Source organism: Daucus carota, chromosome 5 (assembly GCF_001625215.2).
Source record: "Daucus carota subsp. sativus chromosome 5, DH1 v3.0, whole genome shotgun sequence".
Taxonomy (NCBI): domain Eukaryota; kingdom Viridiplantae; phylum Streptophyta; class Magnoliopsida; order Apiales; family Apiaceae; genus Daucus; species Daucus carota.
In genome coordinates this window covers 14,549,370-14,564,166 of record NC_030385.2, presented here as the reverse complement: position 1 = coordinate 14,564,166, position 14,797 = coordinate 14,549,370, and the positions used below count along the sequence as shown (strand labels likewise).

General features: G+C 34.7%; 1 protein-coding gene and 2 long non-coding RNA genes across 3 annotated transcripts; 2 read left to right on the top strand and 1 right to left on the bottom strand.

Annotated features, from left to right (window-relative positions):
• The first annotated feature begins 128 nt into the window (after positions 1-128).
• Positions 129-4,166, top strand: LOC135152662 (uncharacterized). Its single transcript, XR_010292046.1, has 3 exons — positions 129-770; positions 1,915-1,971; positions 2,334-4,166. It is a non-coding gene; the product is annotated as an uncharacterized LOC135152662 (long non-coding RNA).
• A 702-nt stretch (positions 4,167-4,868) lies between these two features.
• Positions 4,869-7,297, top strand: LOC135153019 (uncharacterized). The gene is made up of 3 exons (XR_010292501.1): positions 4,869-5,510; positions 6,655-6,711; positions 7,074-7,297. It is a non-coding gene; the product is annotated as an uncharacterized LOC135153019 (long non-coding RNA).
• A 4,126-nt stretch (positions 7,298-11,423) lies between these two features.
• LOC108221385 (uncharacterized) lies at positions 11,424-12,231 on the bottom strand. Its single transcript, XM_017395267.1, has 3 exons — positions 12,087-12,231; positions 11,776-11,954; positions 11,424-11,636 (listed from the first exon to the last, which is right to left on the bottom strand). Exons 1-3 carry the CDS (start codon positions 12,229-12,231, stop codon positions 11,424-11,426), a joined length of 537 nt encoding a protein of 178 aa, XP_017250756.1.
• Between the last annotated feature and the right edge of the window lie 2,566 nt (positions 12,232-14,797).

Below are 14,797 nucleotides of genomic sequence, written 5' to 3'. Positions count from 1 at the left end.
GAGAAAAAGCTACCCAGAATTGTTCAGCACCAATCGGGATTCCGAGGACGGAATCCTTTAAGGAGGGAAGAATGTAACATCCGTGAAATTTACAAGTATAATAATAATAATAATAATAATAATAATAATAATAATACACTTATTTAATTTAATTATTTTATGTGTAAAAAGACTATTTTATTAGTCTCGGATTTAAATTTATGATGCGAGAAGTATTAGTTAAAATATTATAGTTTCGAGAATGCTAGTAAACACGTGAGTTATATCGTGTGAGCCAGTTGTTTAAATATCAATATGTGCGTTAACCTGAGAACTGCGTTTATACGAAATATATGGTAGATGCGAATAACTGCTACGTTTTAGCCGGGATGATTATTTTTGTTTTCATTATTTTATTCGGGGTTTGATTATAAAATATTAAAATAATGAGTGATTTATTTATTTAATTATTTTATATAATAATTAATTATATTTTTCGCGTTTATTACGAGAAAAATAGGAATCGAGCGGAGCATAGCATGACGGAACTTGAAGCCAAACTACAAGACTTGGGGCGCAATTTTTAAGACTTGGTGCCCAAGTGTAATTCGTGGTGGCCAAGTAAAAATTTGATTAAGCAATAAACTAAAGAGGTCATTAAGAGTTAATTAATAATAATAATTTAATGGTAATTAGGATTATTGGAGCAGTATATAAACCAAGATCTTGGGTTGTGAAAAGTTTTGTTTTAGCGAAGGAATAAACTACGGAAGGGAAAGAAGCTCACCTAGGTAATTTCTTTAATTGCTCTCTTTAATTTACCAAATTAAATTGTCTTTAAATTCTAGCATATTCAATTGCTTTACAGAAAGATATCAGCTTAAAGTAGTATAAAATAGTGTAAAACAATTCTCTTTTCCTTCACCAAACATTTAAAGAAGCTGTGAGTTATATTTTTTAGTTAGGGTTTTATGTACACATATATATATATGGATACAAATTGATGCTTTTATTAAATTGATGAACTGAATTTGTTGGTTTGGGTGATGTGAAATGGTGGGTTTTGGGATTTGAGTTTTATCAGCAGGAAGGAGGGAGGCGGAACGTCGTCCGGCGGCTCTCGTCGGCGACCGCCGCAAGGAGGAGAGAAAGAGAGAGATAAAGAGAGGGAAAGAAAGGAGAGGAAGAAAGAGAGAGAGGGAGAGGGAGGGAGAGAGATCGAACTGGAGAAGAGAAGGAGGCGTGCCGCCGGATACTTTTCCGGCCGGCGAAGGTGAGGAAGATGTGGTAGTTTAGTAATTAAATAAAAATGGTTTCTGATGAATAATCCGCTGGGCACTAATTTAGTGTCGGATTTTAAAATAAAATTCATATTTGGATTCCTTGTAAAAAAATAGATGGAATGGACACTTGAATCACATGATTTGGATGAAAAATGAAGGAGAAATGAGTGGTCAAAGTTTGGCCATGGGTGTTGACTTCGGGGAGAGAGAAATTAGATGGGTATGTTGGAGAAGATGATGACGTGGCATCTTCTGATTGGTTAGAATATTGAAAATTAGTGTTTAATTAATTTAAGGGACTAAATGATGGAATTAGTAAAAGTATAAAACATGAAAGTTTAAGTAAATGATATTTCCGATTTAATCGTGAAGCCTAATTTTGGGTTCGAGTGATATTAAATAAATTTATATTTTGTTGATTTAATAAATAACAAGTTAAATTGGTGGATTTAATTAATAACTGAAGAAAAGGGATAATTTAGGAAAAATATAATTTTAGGATAAAAACGCGAGTCAGTAAGGAATATTTTACTTAAATCGATAATAAGAGAAGAATAAATGAGAAACGATCTAAATGAGGAATTATAAGTAGATTCTACGAGATCGTCCTTTTAAGATAATATTCTAAATTTATTATTTTGTGACATAGAAGATTGATTATCTGGAAGACGAGCTTGATTATTCAACTTAAATTGGAACGTGGTGCACTGTAAGTATATACTGTACCCTTCATTGTGATATTTTCTGATGTTTCGGTGAACATTTTCTTGATGACTTTCTGATGAGAAATGAGTATTCTTGCATTGATACTTGATGAACTGATGATGATGCTTCCTTATTGGAAGTAAAAGCTAAACCGATTGTTTAGCTGGCCGGGATCCCAACTTGATGAATTGATGAACTAATCGTGCTTGAATACTCATACTCATCTTGATGTGTGAAACTGTTTTGATGACTTTGATGAAGTATTGATTTGGTTCACCAAGTTTTGTGAATGAAACTCAGTTGAAATGTACGTATATGCTTACTGAGCTTTATAAGCTCATCCCTTTTTATGTACTAACCTTACAGGGAAGAATTTTGGAGAAGGACATTCAAGCAAGGGTAAAAGTGTGATGAATCGAAGTGCTAGACTTGGTTGGATTTGCGGGTAGAACTTGAGTAGAAATATTATGTAATCGAAAGAAATATTTGTGAACTTTTAGAAGAGTGATGTAAGACTCTGATGTAAGGTAACATATGCCTTTAAGTTATATCAAATTTAAGATTATGAAGACATTTCGGTGTGTTTAGTAGAATGGCACCACCGGGTCGGGTTGCTGAGGTCATCCCGGGCCGGGGGTGTCACAGGTGGTATCAGAGCTATAGGTTCGATAATCGGCAAAGATAGGATTAAGACTTTAAACTAGTGTGATTTTAAGTTAGAAAAGAGGTCTATGGGATATATGAATCTTAGTTGTGAAGGTGTGGTATAATATAAGTGTTTGGTACTTACGATAGTTGGAACCCTTGGAGAAAAAGGGACTGTAAATCCCGTTGAGACCAAGATATGGATAAAAGAAATAAAGAAGATTTTTGAAATATTTGGTGTAGAAGATAACAAGAAAATTATCTTTGATGCTTATATGCTTAATGGATAGGGTAATTATTGGTGGGAAGCCAAGCAAGTCCTAGAAGAGTCTAGTGTGATATCATGCACTACGTTTAAAAAATTATTAGTGGAAAAGTATTTTCCTAAATACCTAGAGAATTAAATAGAGTTCAAATTTCTAGAGCTTAAGCAAGAGAATAAGTTGGGAATGGAGTCAATACCCTTAGAAGAAGCGATGAATATAGAAATAGCTGATTAGGAAATAATTACAGTAGATAAGTTTCTCCAAGTTGGGAGATAACGGTTCAAAAGCAAATTTTTGAGATAAATCTTATTATTTTTGGGATGAACAACCCTAATTATAGGGGACACAAGGTATACCTGTCTGTGTGATAGGAGTTGGATGGGACGCCATCACTTGTGTGTGTTGTGATTACAAGAAGGTTAACAACCTTTAGTAGTGTCTTAATTTGGACACGCAACACTTAGTTCATTTGATCATTTTGGTCTCCCAATCATCCTTTTATTTCAAATGATAGCTATTTTGAAAACTTATTGACCGGTGATTACCATTGTGAAAGACTTCTATATATCCAAGAAAGTTTTAAAATTATTATTTCCTTTGAGTACTTTTCAAAATGCTCAGATTTCAAATCCTTTGATTTTGTTCTTTTCAAAAATATAGTTTGTTTGAGAAATTGTTTAGAGAAGATGTTGTATGGTGATGTCAGATCCAGACTCCCGGATTTGAAGGATGTCACATAGCTTATCGAGAATTAAATAAGATGCCCTTTACCTAGGGTTGATGATTTGTTTGACCAATTGAAGGAAGCATCTTACTTTTCTAAGATGGACTTGAGATCTGGATACCATTAATTAAGGATCAAACCTGAAAATATACCTAAGACGGCTTTTAGGACCCGTTGTAGATCTTATGAATAAAGTATTTAAGAAATGCTTGGATAAGTTCATTATTATTTTTATCAATGATATTTTGATTTATTCTAAGACGAACGAAGAGCAAGTTGAGCATCCTAGCATAACCTTAGACATTTTGAGAAAAGAAAAGTTATATACAAAGTTTCGAAATGTGAGTTTTGGTTATAGCAAGTGCAGTTTCAAGGGTACATAGTTTCCAAGGGTGGAACGGTAGTAGGCCTTGTAAAGATTGAGGCTGTAGGACCCAACAGAAGTGAAAAGTATTCTTGGATTAGCAGGAGATTATAGAAAATTCCTAAAAGATACCATCGACCAAGTTGACTAGGAAAGGTAAGAAGTTGGAATAGAAGCCTGAGTGCGAAGAAAGTTTTCAAAAAAAAAAAAAAAAAAAAATGACTAGTAATGGCCCCTGTGCGGACCGTACCTGGCGAGACGGGAACTTTTGTGATTTATAGTGATTCATCTCACAAGGGACTAGGATGTGTTCTTATGTAATATGGAAAAGTGATAGTATATGATTTAGATAATTTAAGGATTTCAAGTTGAGATATTCTACCCATGATCTAGAATGAACTACTATAGTATCTACTTTAAAGATTTGGCGACCTTATTTGTATGGTGAGAAGTGTGAGATATTTACATATCATATGAGTTTAAAATACTTGTTTACTCAAAAAGAGTTAAATATGAGACAAATGAGATGGTTAGAATTGATGAATGACTATAACTGTACAATTAGGTATCACACAGGGAAATCAAATTTAGTTGCTGAGGCATTAAGTAGAAAAGAAAGAATTAATGTTATGTCTTTATCAAAGGAATTTAAAGGAAATGGAAAAGCTAGGATTAGAGATTAGGAATTCTGAGCATAAGGAGGGAAGGATTTATGATATGTTAGTGCAACCAGAGTTAATAGAAAGAAGCTACGTGAGAATTAGAATATATAATGAGAAAAAGCTACCCAGAATTGTTCAGCACCAATCGGGATTCCGAGGACGGAATCCTTTAAGGAGGGAAGAATGTAACATCCGTGAAATTTACAAGTATAATAATAATAATAATAATAATAATAATAATAATAATACACTTATTTAATTTAATTATTTTATGTGTAAAAAGACTATTTTATTAGTCTCGGATTTAAATTTATGATGCGAGAAGTATTAGTTAAAATATTATAGTTTCGAGAATGCTAGTAAACACGTGAGTTATATCGTGTGAGCCAGTTGTTTAAATATCAATATGTGCGTTAACCTGAGAACTGCGTTTATACGAAATATATGGTAGATGCGAATAACTGCTACGTTTTAGCCGGGATGATTATTTTTGTTTTCATTATTTTATTCGGGGTTTGATTATAAAATATTAAAATAATGAGTGATTTATTTATTTAATTATTTTATATAATAATTAATTATATTTTTCGCGTTTATTACGAGAAAAATAGGAATCGAGCGGAGCATAGCATGACGGAACTTGAAGCCAAACTACAAGACTTGGGGCGCAATTTTTAAGACTTGGTGCCCAAGTGTAATTCGTGGTGGCCAAGTAAAAATTTGATTAAGCAATAAACTAAAGAGGTCATTAAGAGTTAATTAATAATAATAATTTAATGGTAATTAGGATTATTGGAGCAGTATATAAACCAAGATCTTGGGTTGTGAAAAGTTTTGTTTTAGCGAAGGAATAAACTACGGAAGGGAAAGAAGCTCACCTAGGTAATTTCTTTAATTGCTCTCTTTAATTTACCAAATTAAATTGTCTTTAAATTCTAGCATATTCAATTGCTTTACAGAAAGATATCAGCTTAAAGTAGTATAAAATAGTGTAAAACAATTCTCTTTTCCTTCACCAAACATTTAAAGAAGCTGTGAGTTATATTTTTTAGTTAGGGTTTTATGTACACATATATATATATGGATACAAATTGATGCTTTTATTAAATTGATGAACTGAATTTGTTGGTTTGGGTGATGTGAAATGGTGGGTTTTGGGATTTGAGTTTTATCAGCAGGAAGGAGGGAGGCGGAACGTCGTCCGGCGGCTCTCGTCGGCGACCGCCGCAAGGAGGAGAGAAAGAGAGAGATAAAGAGAGGGAAAGAAAGGAGAGGAAGAAAGAGAGAGAGGGAGAGGGAGGGAGAGAGATCGAACTGGAGAAGAGAAGGAGGCGTGCCGCCGGATACTTTTCCGGCCGGCGAAGGTGAGGAAGATGTGGTAGTTTAGTAATTAAATAAAAATGGTTTCTGATGAATAATCCGCTGGGCACTAATTTAGTGTCGGATTTTAAAATAAAATTCATATTTGGATTCCTTGTAAAAAAATAGATGGAATGGACACTTGAATCACATGATTTGGATGAAAAATGAAGGAGAAATGAGTGGTCAAAGTTTGGCCATGGGTGTTGACTTCGGGGAGAGAGAAATTAGATGGGTATGTTGGAGAAGATGATGACGTGGCATCTTCTGATTGGTTAGAATATTGAAAATTAGTGTTTAATTAATTTAAGGGACTAAATGATGGAATTAGTAAAAGTATAAAACATGAAAGTTTAAGTAAATGATATTTCCGATTTAATCGTGAAGCCTAATTTTGGGTTCGAGTGATATTAAATAAATTTATATTTTGTTGATTTAATAAATAACAAGTTAAATTGGTGGATTTAATTAATAACTGAAGAAAAGGGATAATTTAGGAAAAATATAATTTTAGGATAAAAACGCGAGTCAGTAAGGAATATTTTACTTAAATCGATAATAAGAGAAGAATAAATGAGAAACGATCTAAATGAGGAATTATAAGTAGATTCTACGAGATCGTCCTTTTAAGATAATATTCTAAATTTATTATTTTGTGACATAGAAGATTGATTATCTGGAAGACGAGCTTGATTATTCAACTTAAATTGGAACGTGGTGCACTGTAAGTATATACTGTACCCTTCATTGTGATATTTTCTGATGTTTCGGTGAACATTTTCTTGATGACTTTCTGATGAGAAATGAGTATTCTTGCATTGATACTTGATGAACTGATGATGATGCTTCCTTATTGGAAGTAAAAGCTAAACCGATTGTTTAGCTGGCCGGGATCCCAACTTGATGAATTGATGAACTAATCGTGCTTGAATACTCATACTCATCTTGATGTGTGAAACTGTTTTGATGACTTTGATGAAGTATTGATTTGGTTCACCAAGTTTTGTGAATGAAACTCAGTTGAAATGTACGTATATGCTTACTGAGCTTTATAAGCTCATCCCTTTTTATGTACTAACCTTACAGGGAAGAATTTTGGAGAAGGACATTCAAGCAAGGGTAAAAGTGTGATGAATCGAAGTGCTAGACTTGGTTGGATTTGCGGGTAGAACTTGAGTAGAAATATTATGTAATCGAAAGAAATATTTGTGAACTTTTAGAAGAGTGATGTAAGACTCTGATGTAAGGTAACATATGCCTTTAAGTTATATCAAATTTAAGATTATGAAGACATTTCGGTGTGTTTAGTAGAATGGCACCACCGGGTCGGGTTGCTGAGGTCATCCCGGGCCGGGGGTGTCACACTAACCGTGTGCTTGTCTCTGCAATTCGATCATCCATTTCGTCGGAAAAATCGAATTAAATGTCGCCGCCGGCGAGCTTCAATTCGAACGGCGAGCTCCGTTCGTTGCTCCTCCGGCTTTTATTATTACACGAAACGATTCAGCATCACACGCTCTAACTGTTTACACTCTCCGAACGTACCCAGAATCAATAACAAAGAAACACCTAAATTTTAATTAAAAACATTCATCGATATTCAAGAACATTCAAGAACAGATTCAAAGAATCAAATCTAATTTTCTCTATGATGCTGAGCTCAAAATCTAACATATGATATACCAAATTGGCCAGATTACCACGTACTACAATATAGCATCATCAAAACTATCAAAACCCATCAAAATCAAAAAGTCCCAATTTTAGCTAATTAAGTTCGAATTAAAAATCAAAAATCCGTGCCCACCTGTTGTTGATGCACTGATTCTGATGCTAGATATGGATTCTACACCTCAAAACCTTCGATTTGGATACTTGAACGCTGAAATCCGAGTTCGATAACACTACCAAATCCTCGTTTGAATCTCAAGAACACGAAGAACACTATCTCGATAAACCCGTATTTAACTGATATAATGATTTACCGAATAAAATAAAATATGCTTTAGGCTATTTATATTTACGAACAATTAATACCCCTCTGGATCATATATGACATGAAAATACGATGTTTAATAGCTTTATATTAATAAAGCGGGTCCAATCGGTACCGGTTTTCGAGATAATTATTAAAACGGGGCTTTTTAAATTAATCATTAGTATGCGGGTCCCATTTGCACGTATTACGATAAAAGAAATAATATAATAATCAAAATATCTGGCTTTCACGTATATCGAGACAACCAGATTATTATCGATAATTAAAATACCCGAAAAACTCCGCCGGACCGGCTCCGGGGCAAACCGTACTCCAGATCGAAAAAGTCAAAACATGAAAAGTGTCCGGAATATTCTAATTAGGCTAGAGGGAAGCTTTGTTGAAATTTTCGGGAAGTAAAATCTCGGTAACGTTGCGGGTTGACAGTTTTCGAAAAATCAAAATAATTAATAATTAAATATAATATACGTAATTAAATCCATAAATTAATTATAAAATCATACGACAATACATAAATCAATATGAAAATATCAAAATAAACTATATCTTATCCTGAGCATATAAAAATTTATATTCCTCAAATTTGATTGTATACAAGCAGCCAAATTAATAGGAAAAGAAACAATTAATTCACAAAAATTCACATAATATTCATATAATATTCAATAATCACTGAAATAATTACACGGATAATCCCAGATGTTACATCCTTCCACCCTTAAAAGGATTCTGTCCTCAGAATCACTTAAGTGAATAAATGAGGGTACTTCTCACGCATATCACTTTCTAATTCCCAGGTTGACTCTTCAACCTTTGGGTTTCTCCATAATACTCTCACCAACTTGACTATTTTATTTCTTAAAACCTTCTCTTTCCTATCTAGGATTTCCACTAGCCTTTCTGCATAAGACAAATCCGCCTCAAGTTCTATCGGCTCATTTTCTATCACATGCTTCGAATCTGGATTATACTTTTTAAGCATCGATACATGAAAAACGTTATGAATGTGCTCCATTTGCGGGGGTAACACCAATTCATATGCTACTTTGCTAACACGCCTCAAGATTTCAAATGGCCCGACATATCGGGGACTTAGCTTACCTTTCTTTCCGAATCTGGATAGCCCTTGCCATGGTGATACTTTTAGTAGCACTGCTTCTCCGTCTTCAAATTCTACGTCTTTCCTGGATTGATCTACATAATTTCATTGACGACTCTGTGCTGCAACTAGTCGCTTCTGAATAATTTCGATGACTTCCTTTGTTTGTTGTACCAGTTCTGGTCCAAGTATTTTGCGTTCTCCAACTTCATCCCAATACAACGGTGATCGACATTTTCGCCCATAAAGTGCTTCGTAAGGAGGCATTCCAATGCTCACATGATAGCTATTGTTGTATGCAAATTCCACCAAAGGTGGATGCTCGTCCCAATTGCCTTTGAAATCGATTACACAAACACGTAACATATCCTCGATCGTCTGAATAGTTTTCTCACTTTGGCCATCTGACTGTGGATGATATGCCGTACTCATATTCAATTTAGTGCCTAAGCATTCTTAAAAACTTTTCTAAAATCTCGAATTGAATCGTGGACTCTATCTGATACAATGGATACGGGGACTCCATGACAAACTACAATCTCTTTCAAGTACATATGAACCAACTTATCGAAAGAAACTCTCTCATTGATAGGAAGAAAATGAGCTGACTTGGTTAGTCTATCCACTATAACCCAAATGGCATCAAGTTTTGCTTTTGTCCTTGGTAATCATACAATAAAATCCATAGAAATATGTTCCCATTTCCATTCTGGAATCTCTAAAGGTTGCAATAGTCCACTTGGTCTTTGGTGTTCTGTTTTCACCCTTTGACACGTATAACATTTACTCACCCATTCTGCAATATCTCTTTTCATGTCTGGCCACCAATAGTTCCCCTTTAAATCTCTATACATCTTAGTGCTGCCTAGATGAATTGAATACTTAGGATTGTGTGCTTCCTTCAAGATGTCATTCTTCAACTTTGTCACTGGTGGAATCCATATCCTAGAGGAAGATCCAAGAATACCTTGATCATCTTTCTGTGTACATAGCTCTTCTCCTACTAAGTTATTAACATCCTGATTCATTGTCTCTTCCTGACACTTTCTGATTTTTTCTAGTAACTCCGGTTGGAAGGCATAGTGTACATTGCTATTTCTGATGGCTTACAAATTCTTACCTCAATTTCTAACTTCTAAAATTGCTTACACAACTCCTTAGGCATAGTCAACACATTTACCCTTTCTTTTCTACTCAAAGCATCTGCGACTACATTGGCTTTTCCTGAATAGTAGTTAATCGTACAATCATAATCATTAATCAATTCTAACCATCTTCTTTGTCTCATATTAAGCTCTTTCTGGGTAAAGATATACTTTAAAATTTTATGATCTGTGTAAATCTTACACTTTTCTCCATACAGATAGGGTCTCCATAATTTCAGTGAAAATACAATCGCTGCTAATTCCAAATCATGAGTGGGGTACTTCTGTTCATGAGGTTTAAGTTGCCTAGATGCGTAGGCAATAACTTTATCATGTTGCGTCAATACCCATCCTAATCCTTTATAAGAAGCATTACTATAAATCACAAAATTTCCTTGATCACCTGGAAGGGACAATACTGGTGCTGACACTAATATTTTTTTTTTAACTCTTGAAAACTTTCCTCACACTTGTCATTCCATATGAACTTTTCATTCTTTCTAGTTAACTTAGTTAGTGGGGTTGCAATCCTTGAGAAATCTTGTACAAATCTTCTGTAATAACCTGCTAACCCTAAGAAACTCCTGATTTTTTGTGGGGGTCTTTGGTCTTTTCCAGTTCATTATAGCTTCAATCTTTGCTGGATCTACTTTGATTCCCTCACGACTCACTATGTGTCCTAGAAATTGAACTTCTTGTAACCAAAATTCACACTTAGAAAACTTTGCATACAATTTTCTACTTCCTTAGTATCTTTAAGGCCGTTGTTAAATGTTCGGCATGCTCCTCAGTTGTCCTAGAATATATCCGAATATCATCTATAAAAACAATCACAAACTTGTCCAAGTATTTCTTAAAAACTCTATTCGTCAATTCCATAAAAGCTGCTGGTGCATGCGTTAATCCAAAAGCCATTACTAAAAATTCATAATGACCGTATCTTGTTCTGAAAGCTGTCTTAGGTATATCCTCAGATTTGATTTTGAGCTGATGGTATCCTGACTTAAGGTCAATCTTGTAGAAATATCTTGCTCCTTTCAATTGGTCAAACAAATCGTCAATACGGGATAAAGGATATTTATTCTTGATAGTAAGCTTATTAAGCTCTCTATATTCTATGCATAACCTCATACTTCCATCTTTCTTCTTCACAAATACCACTGGTGCTCCCCGTGGGGATACACCCGGTCTAATCACTCCCTTAATAGTTCTTGCAGTCGTTTTGCCAATTCTTTCATCTCTACAGGTGCCATCCTATACGGGGCTTTAGATACAGGCTTCGTTCCAGGTGCTAAATCGATTGCAAATTCTATCTCCCTATCTGGGGGAGGTCCTGGCAATTCGTCGGGAAAAACGTCTGGAAATTCATTTACCACATGTATATCCTCAAGTTTATTGGTTCCTGACTTTTGTCGATTACATAAGCAATATAGACATCGCATCCCTGACGTATCATCTTCCTCGCTTGAATCACGCTTAAGAACTTATTTTCCTGCTTTTGTCCTCTAACTGTATTATCTTGTTACCCGGTGTTTTTAACATTACCTTCTTATTTCTATAGTCTATCTGAGCATTATGTTTAGACAACCAATCCATTCCTAATATCACGTCAAATTCTCCCAACTTGAAAGGTATCAAGTCGGCGCAAAACTTATTTCGTAAGATCTCAACCTCACAATCAGGACAAACTCGATCAACAGGAATACGATCCTGATTAGCTAGCTCTACATTCATAAACTCATTTAACAACTCAACCGGACAATCCAATTTATCAACAAAATATTAAGAAATAAATGATCTAAGAACTCCGGAATCAATTAACACCTTAGCATTTAAAGAATTTACGTTAAGCGTACCTGTCACCACATTAGCATCTTGAATAACATCCTTCTCTGACATGTCAATAACTCTTACCCTAAGAGGCTCATTTACTTCTGGAATAGTTCCCATGATCCTAAGTGCATTACTAACTGGGGCTGATGTCTTACAATCCCTAGCCATATGTCCCTGCTTTCCATATTTGAAACATACATATCTTATAGCTGGAGCTTTACTTGTTAAGCCCCTGATCGCATGATCTCTTATCACTGGTTGATTCTGACATTCCCTGGAAATAGTGTCCTTTCTGGTTGCACTTAAAACACACCACATTCAGTTTGTTGCACACTCCTCCATGTCTTTTGCCACATATCTGGCATTCTGCTATAGAAGGCCTCTACTGATTAGCCTGACTCCCAATAGCAAAATGACTACTCTGTCCACTACTGCCTAGTATTTGTTTCTTAAAGTTGGGATTCCTTCCTGTTTGGAATTTCCCTTTCTTCTGATTTTGGAACCTCCCTGGATGGGATGGTCCTTCTCTATTTTCCGGCTTCCTCTGCTTATCCTCCTTAGACTTCTGAAACAACTCATTTTCAATCTCCGCAATCATTGCTTGCTCAACAACTGCCGCATAAGTATCCAATTGCAAAATAGCTAACTTGTTTCCAATCCAAGGCTTCAGACCTTGCTGAAACCTCTTTGCTTTCTATCTATCTGTATCTACATAAGTTGGCACACACCTGACCAATTCCGCAAACTTATTCTCGTATTCAACCACCAACATATTTCCTTGTTCAGCTCTAAAAAGTTTAACTCCATCTGATCCTGAAGGAACCTAGGAAAATACTTTTCTAAGAACAATTCCTTAAATCTTTCCCAAGTAATTTCAGCTGTACCTTCCTTACTCTTAATAGATTCCCACCAATACGTCGCTTCATTCTTTAAGTAATGACTGGCAAACTTTGTTTTTTGTTCCTCACTTGCTGGAACTACCTCAAAACACTTTTCCATTTCCTTTAACCATGTTTGGGCTGCAACAGGATCTGCTGAGCCCTTAAACTCTGGGGGATTAACTGCCTGAAAAGTTTTAAAAGTTACCCTAGGATTCTCTTGATGTTGCTGTTGTCGGGTAAAATGAGCAGTTTGTTGGGCCAAAATTTGAATTAGTTGGGCAACAGCAGGATCTACAGTGCCCAGGTTGAAATTCTGGTTATCATTGTTGTAGTCGGTACTGTTGGTGCCTTCAGGATTGCTGTTGGCACGAGTATGTCTTGTTGGAAACATTCTGTAAAGAAGAAACAATTCACTTAGCTTCTTTTTTTTTTTTAAATCGAATTCTCTTTTTATAAAAGGTTTTTCAGAAAACGGAATTATAACTTTTTGAAAACATTTTTGAGATTATTCAACTAAATAAATTGCATGCTTCTTTACAGAATGTAAAACAATAAAGGGAAGGGGTGCAATATTATCACAAGAGTTTATGATCGGTACTGAAAGTAAAGTAAAATAAAACAAGTGCGATAAAGTAAAGGACAAGACTGTAAGGTAAAAGATGCTGATATATATAAGTCAGTGCTGGAGATACAAGTGTTAGGTCCAGATACGATTGTAGAAGGGGGGGGTTGAATACAATCGATACCAAATTATCGCGGAAGTGAATCTGATTGAATATGACTTGTTAATCAGATTATAATTAATTAATATAACAATGTTTTAAGTCGTTATATAATTAATATGGTTCAGTTTTAATGTCCAGTAAAGTTCGTAGAATAAATTCGACAGGGTATATTCTAGATTTAGTGATTAAAACAACCGGGTTATCAAAGCACAGAAAACTATGGATATAACGATCAAGCAAGTTACGAACAACTTGAAAGCTTTACAAATGCTTTGAATATCAAAGTGATGAACACTTAGAATTGAAGAAACTAAGCCATATATATAGGCAAAGCTTTGTACTTGTAAGACAAAGGAAAGATAAGACAATTACAAGTAGAAAAGACAATCTATCAAGGGCAAGACAAACCATAAGCAAGGGAAGACAATTACAATTGTCTTGCAAGCATAAATCACAGCAGTAAGACAATCCATTCCTTCGGTAGGACAATTTAAATTGTCTTGGCAAGCTTGTTACATTCGGCCAGACAATTTAATTGTCTAAAAGCATCCACTTGACATTGTCTTGCTGTAACAACATGTATTCGGTAGGACAATTTACATTGTCTTGCTGACATCCTTTTTCCTTCGGTAAGACAAACGAAGATTGTCTTGATTGCTTACATGAAACATTCGGCAAGACAAATTGAATTGTCTTGCTATGACCACTTGAACTCCTGGTTAGACAAAACAATTGTCTGGACAGCTGAAGACTCCACTCGGTAAGACAATTCCAAATTGTCTTGCTGAGTTAGTTTAGGTGTTAAATAATGTAATTTGTAATTTATATTAAATAGATTCTTATCCACTTGATTAAGTTAATCATATAAATTCATAAATTAAATTAATTCGAGAGTGAATTAATTTAATAAATAAATTGCATAATTAATATAATTATTTGTGAAGTAAATAATAATCTATTAAATATTTAATCACCTATTCTTCAGTAGAACTGCTTCCTGTCTTCTTTAAACTTTAATAACTTCTTCTTGAATTGTCGATCGATCGAAATACCACTTCTGCTTGACTTCAAATATTTAATTTGAATAACTGATACACAGATGTACTGTCTGGTTCATCTGTATCTAGT

Excerpts from the sequence above, each read along its gene's own strand:
- LOC108221385 (XM_017395267.1), bottom strand. The coding sequence starts at position 12,231 with ATGGCTAGGGATTGTAAGACATCAGCCCCAGTTAGTAATGCACTTAGG. Across the intron at positions 11,955-12,086 it reads AGATGCTAATGTGGTGACAG|AGCTAGCTAATCAGGATCGT; the intron begins GTACGCTTAACG and ends TTATGAATGTAG. Across the intron at positions 11,637-11,775 it reads TAGACTATAGAAATAAGAAG|TCAGGAACCAATAAACTTGA; the intron begins GTAATGTTAAAA and ends AATCGACAAAAG.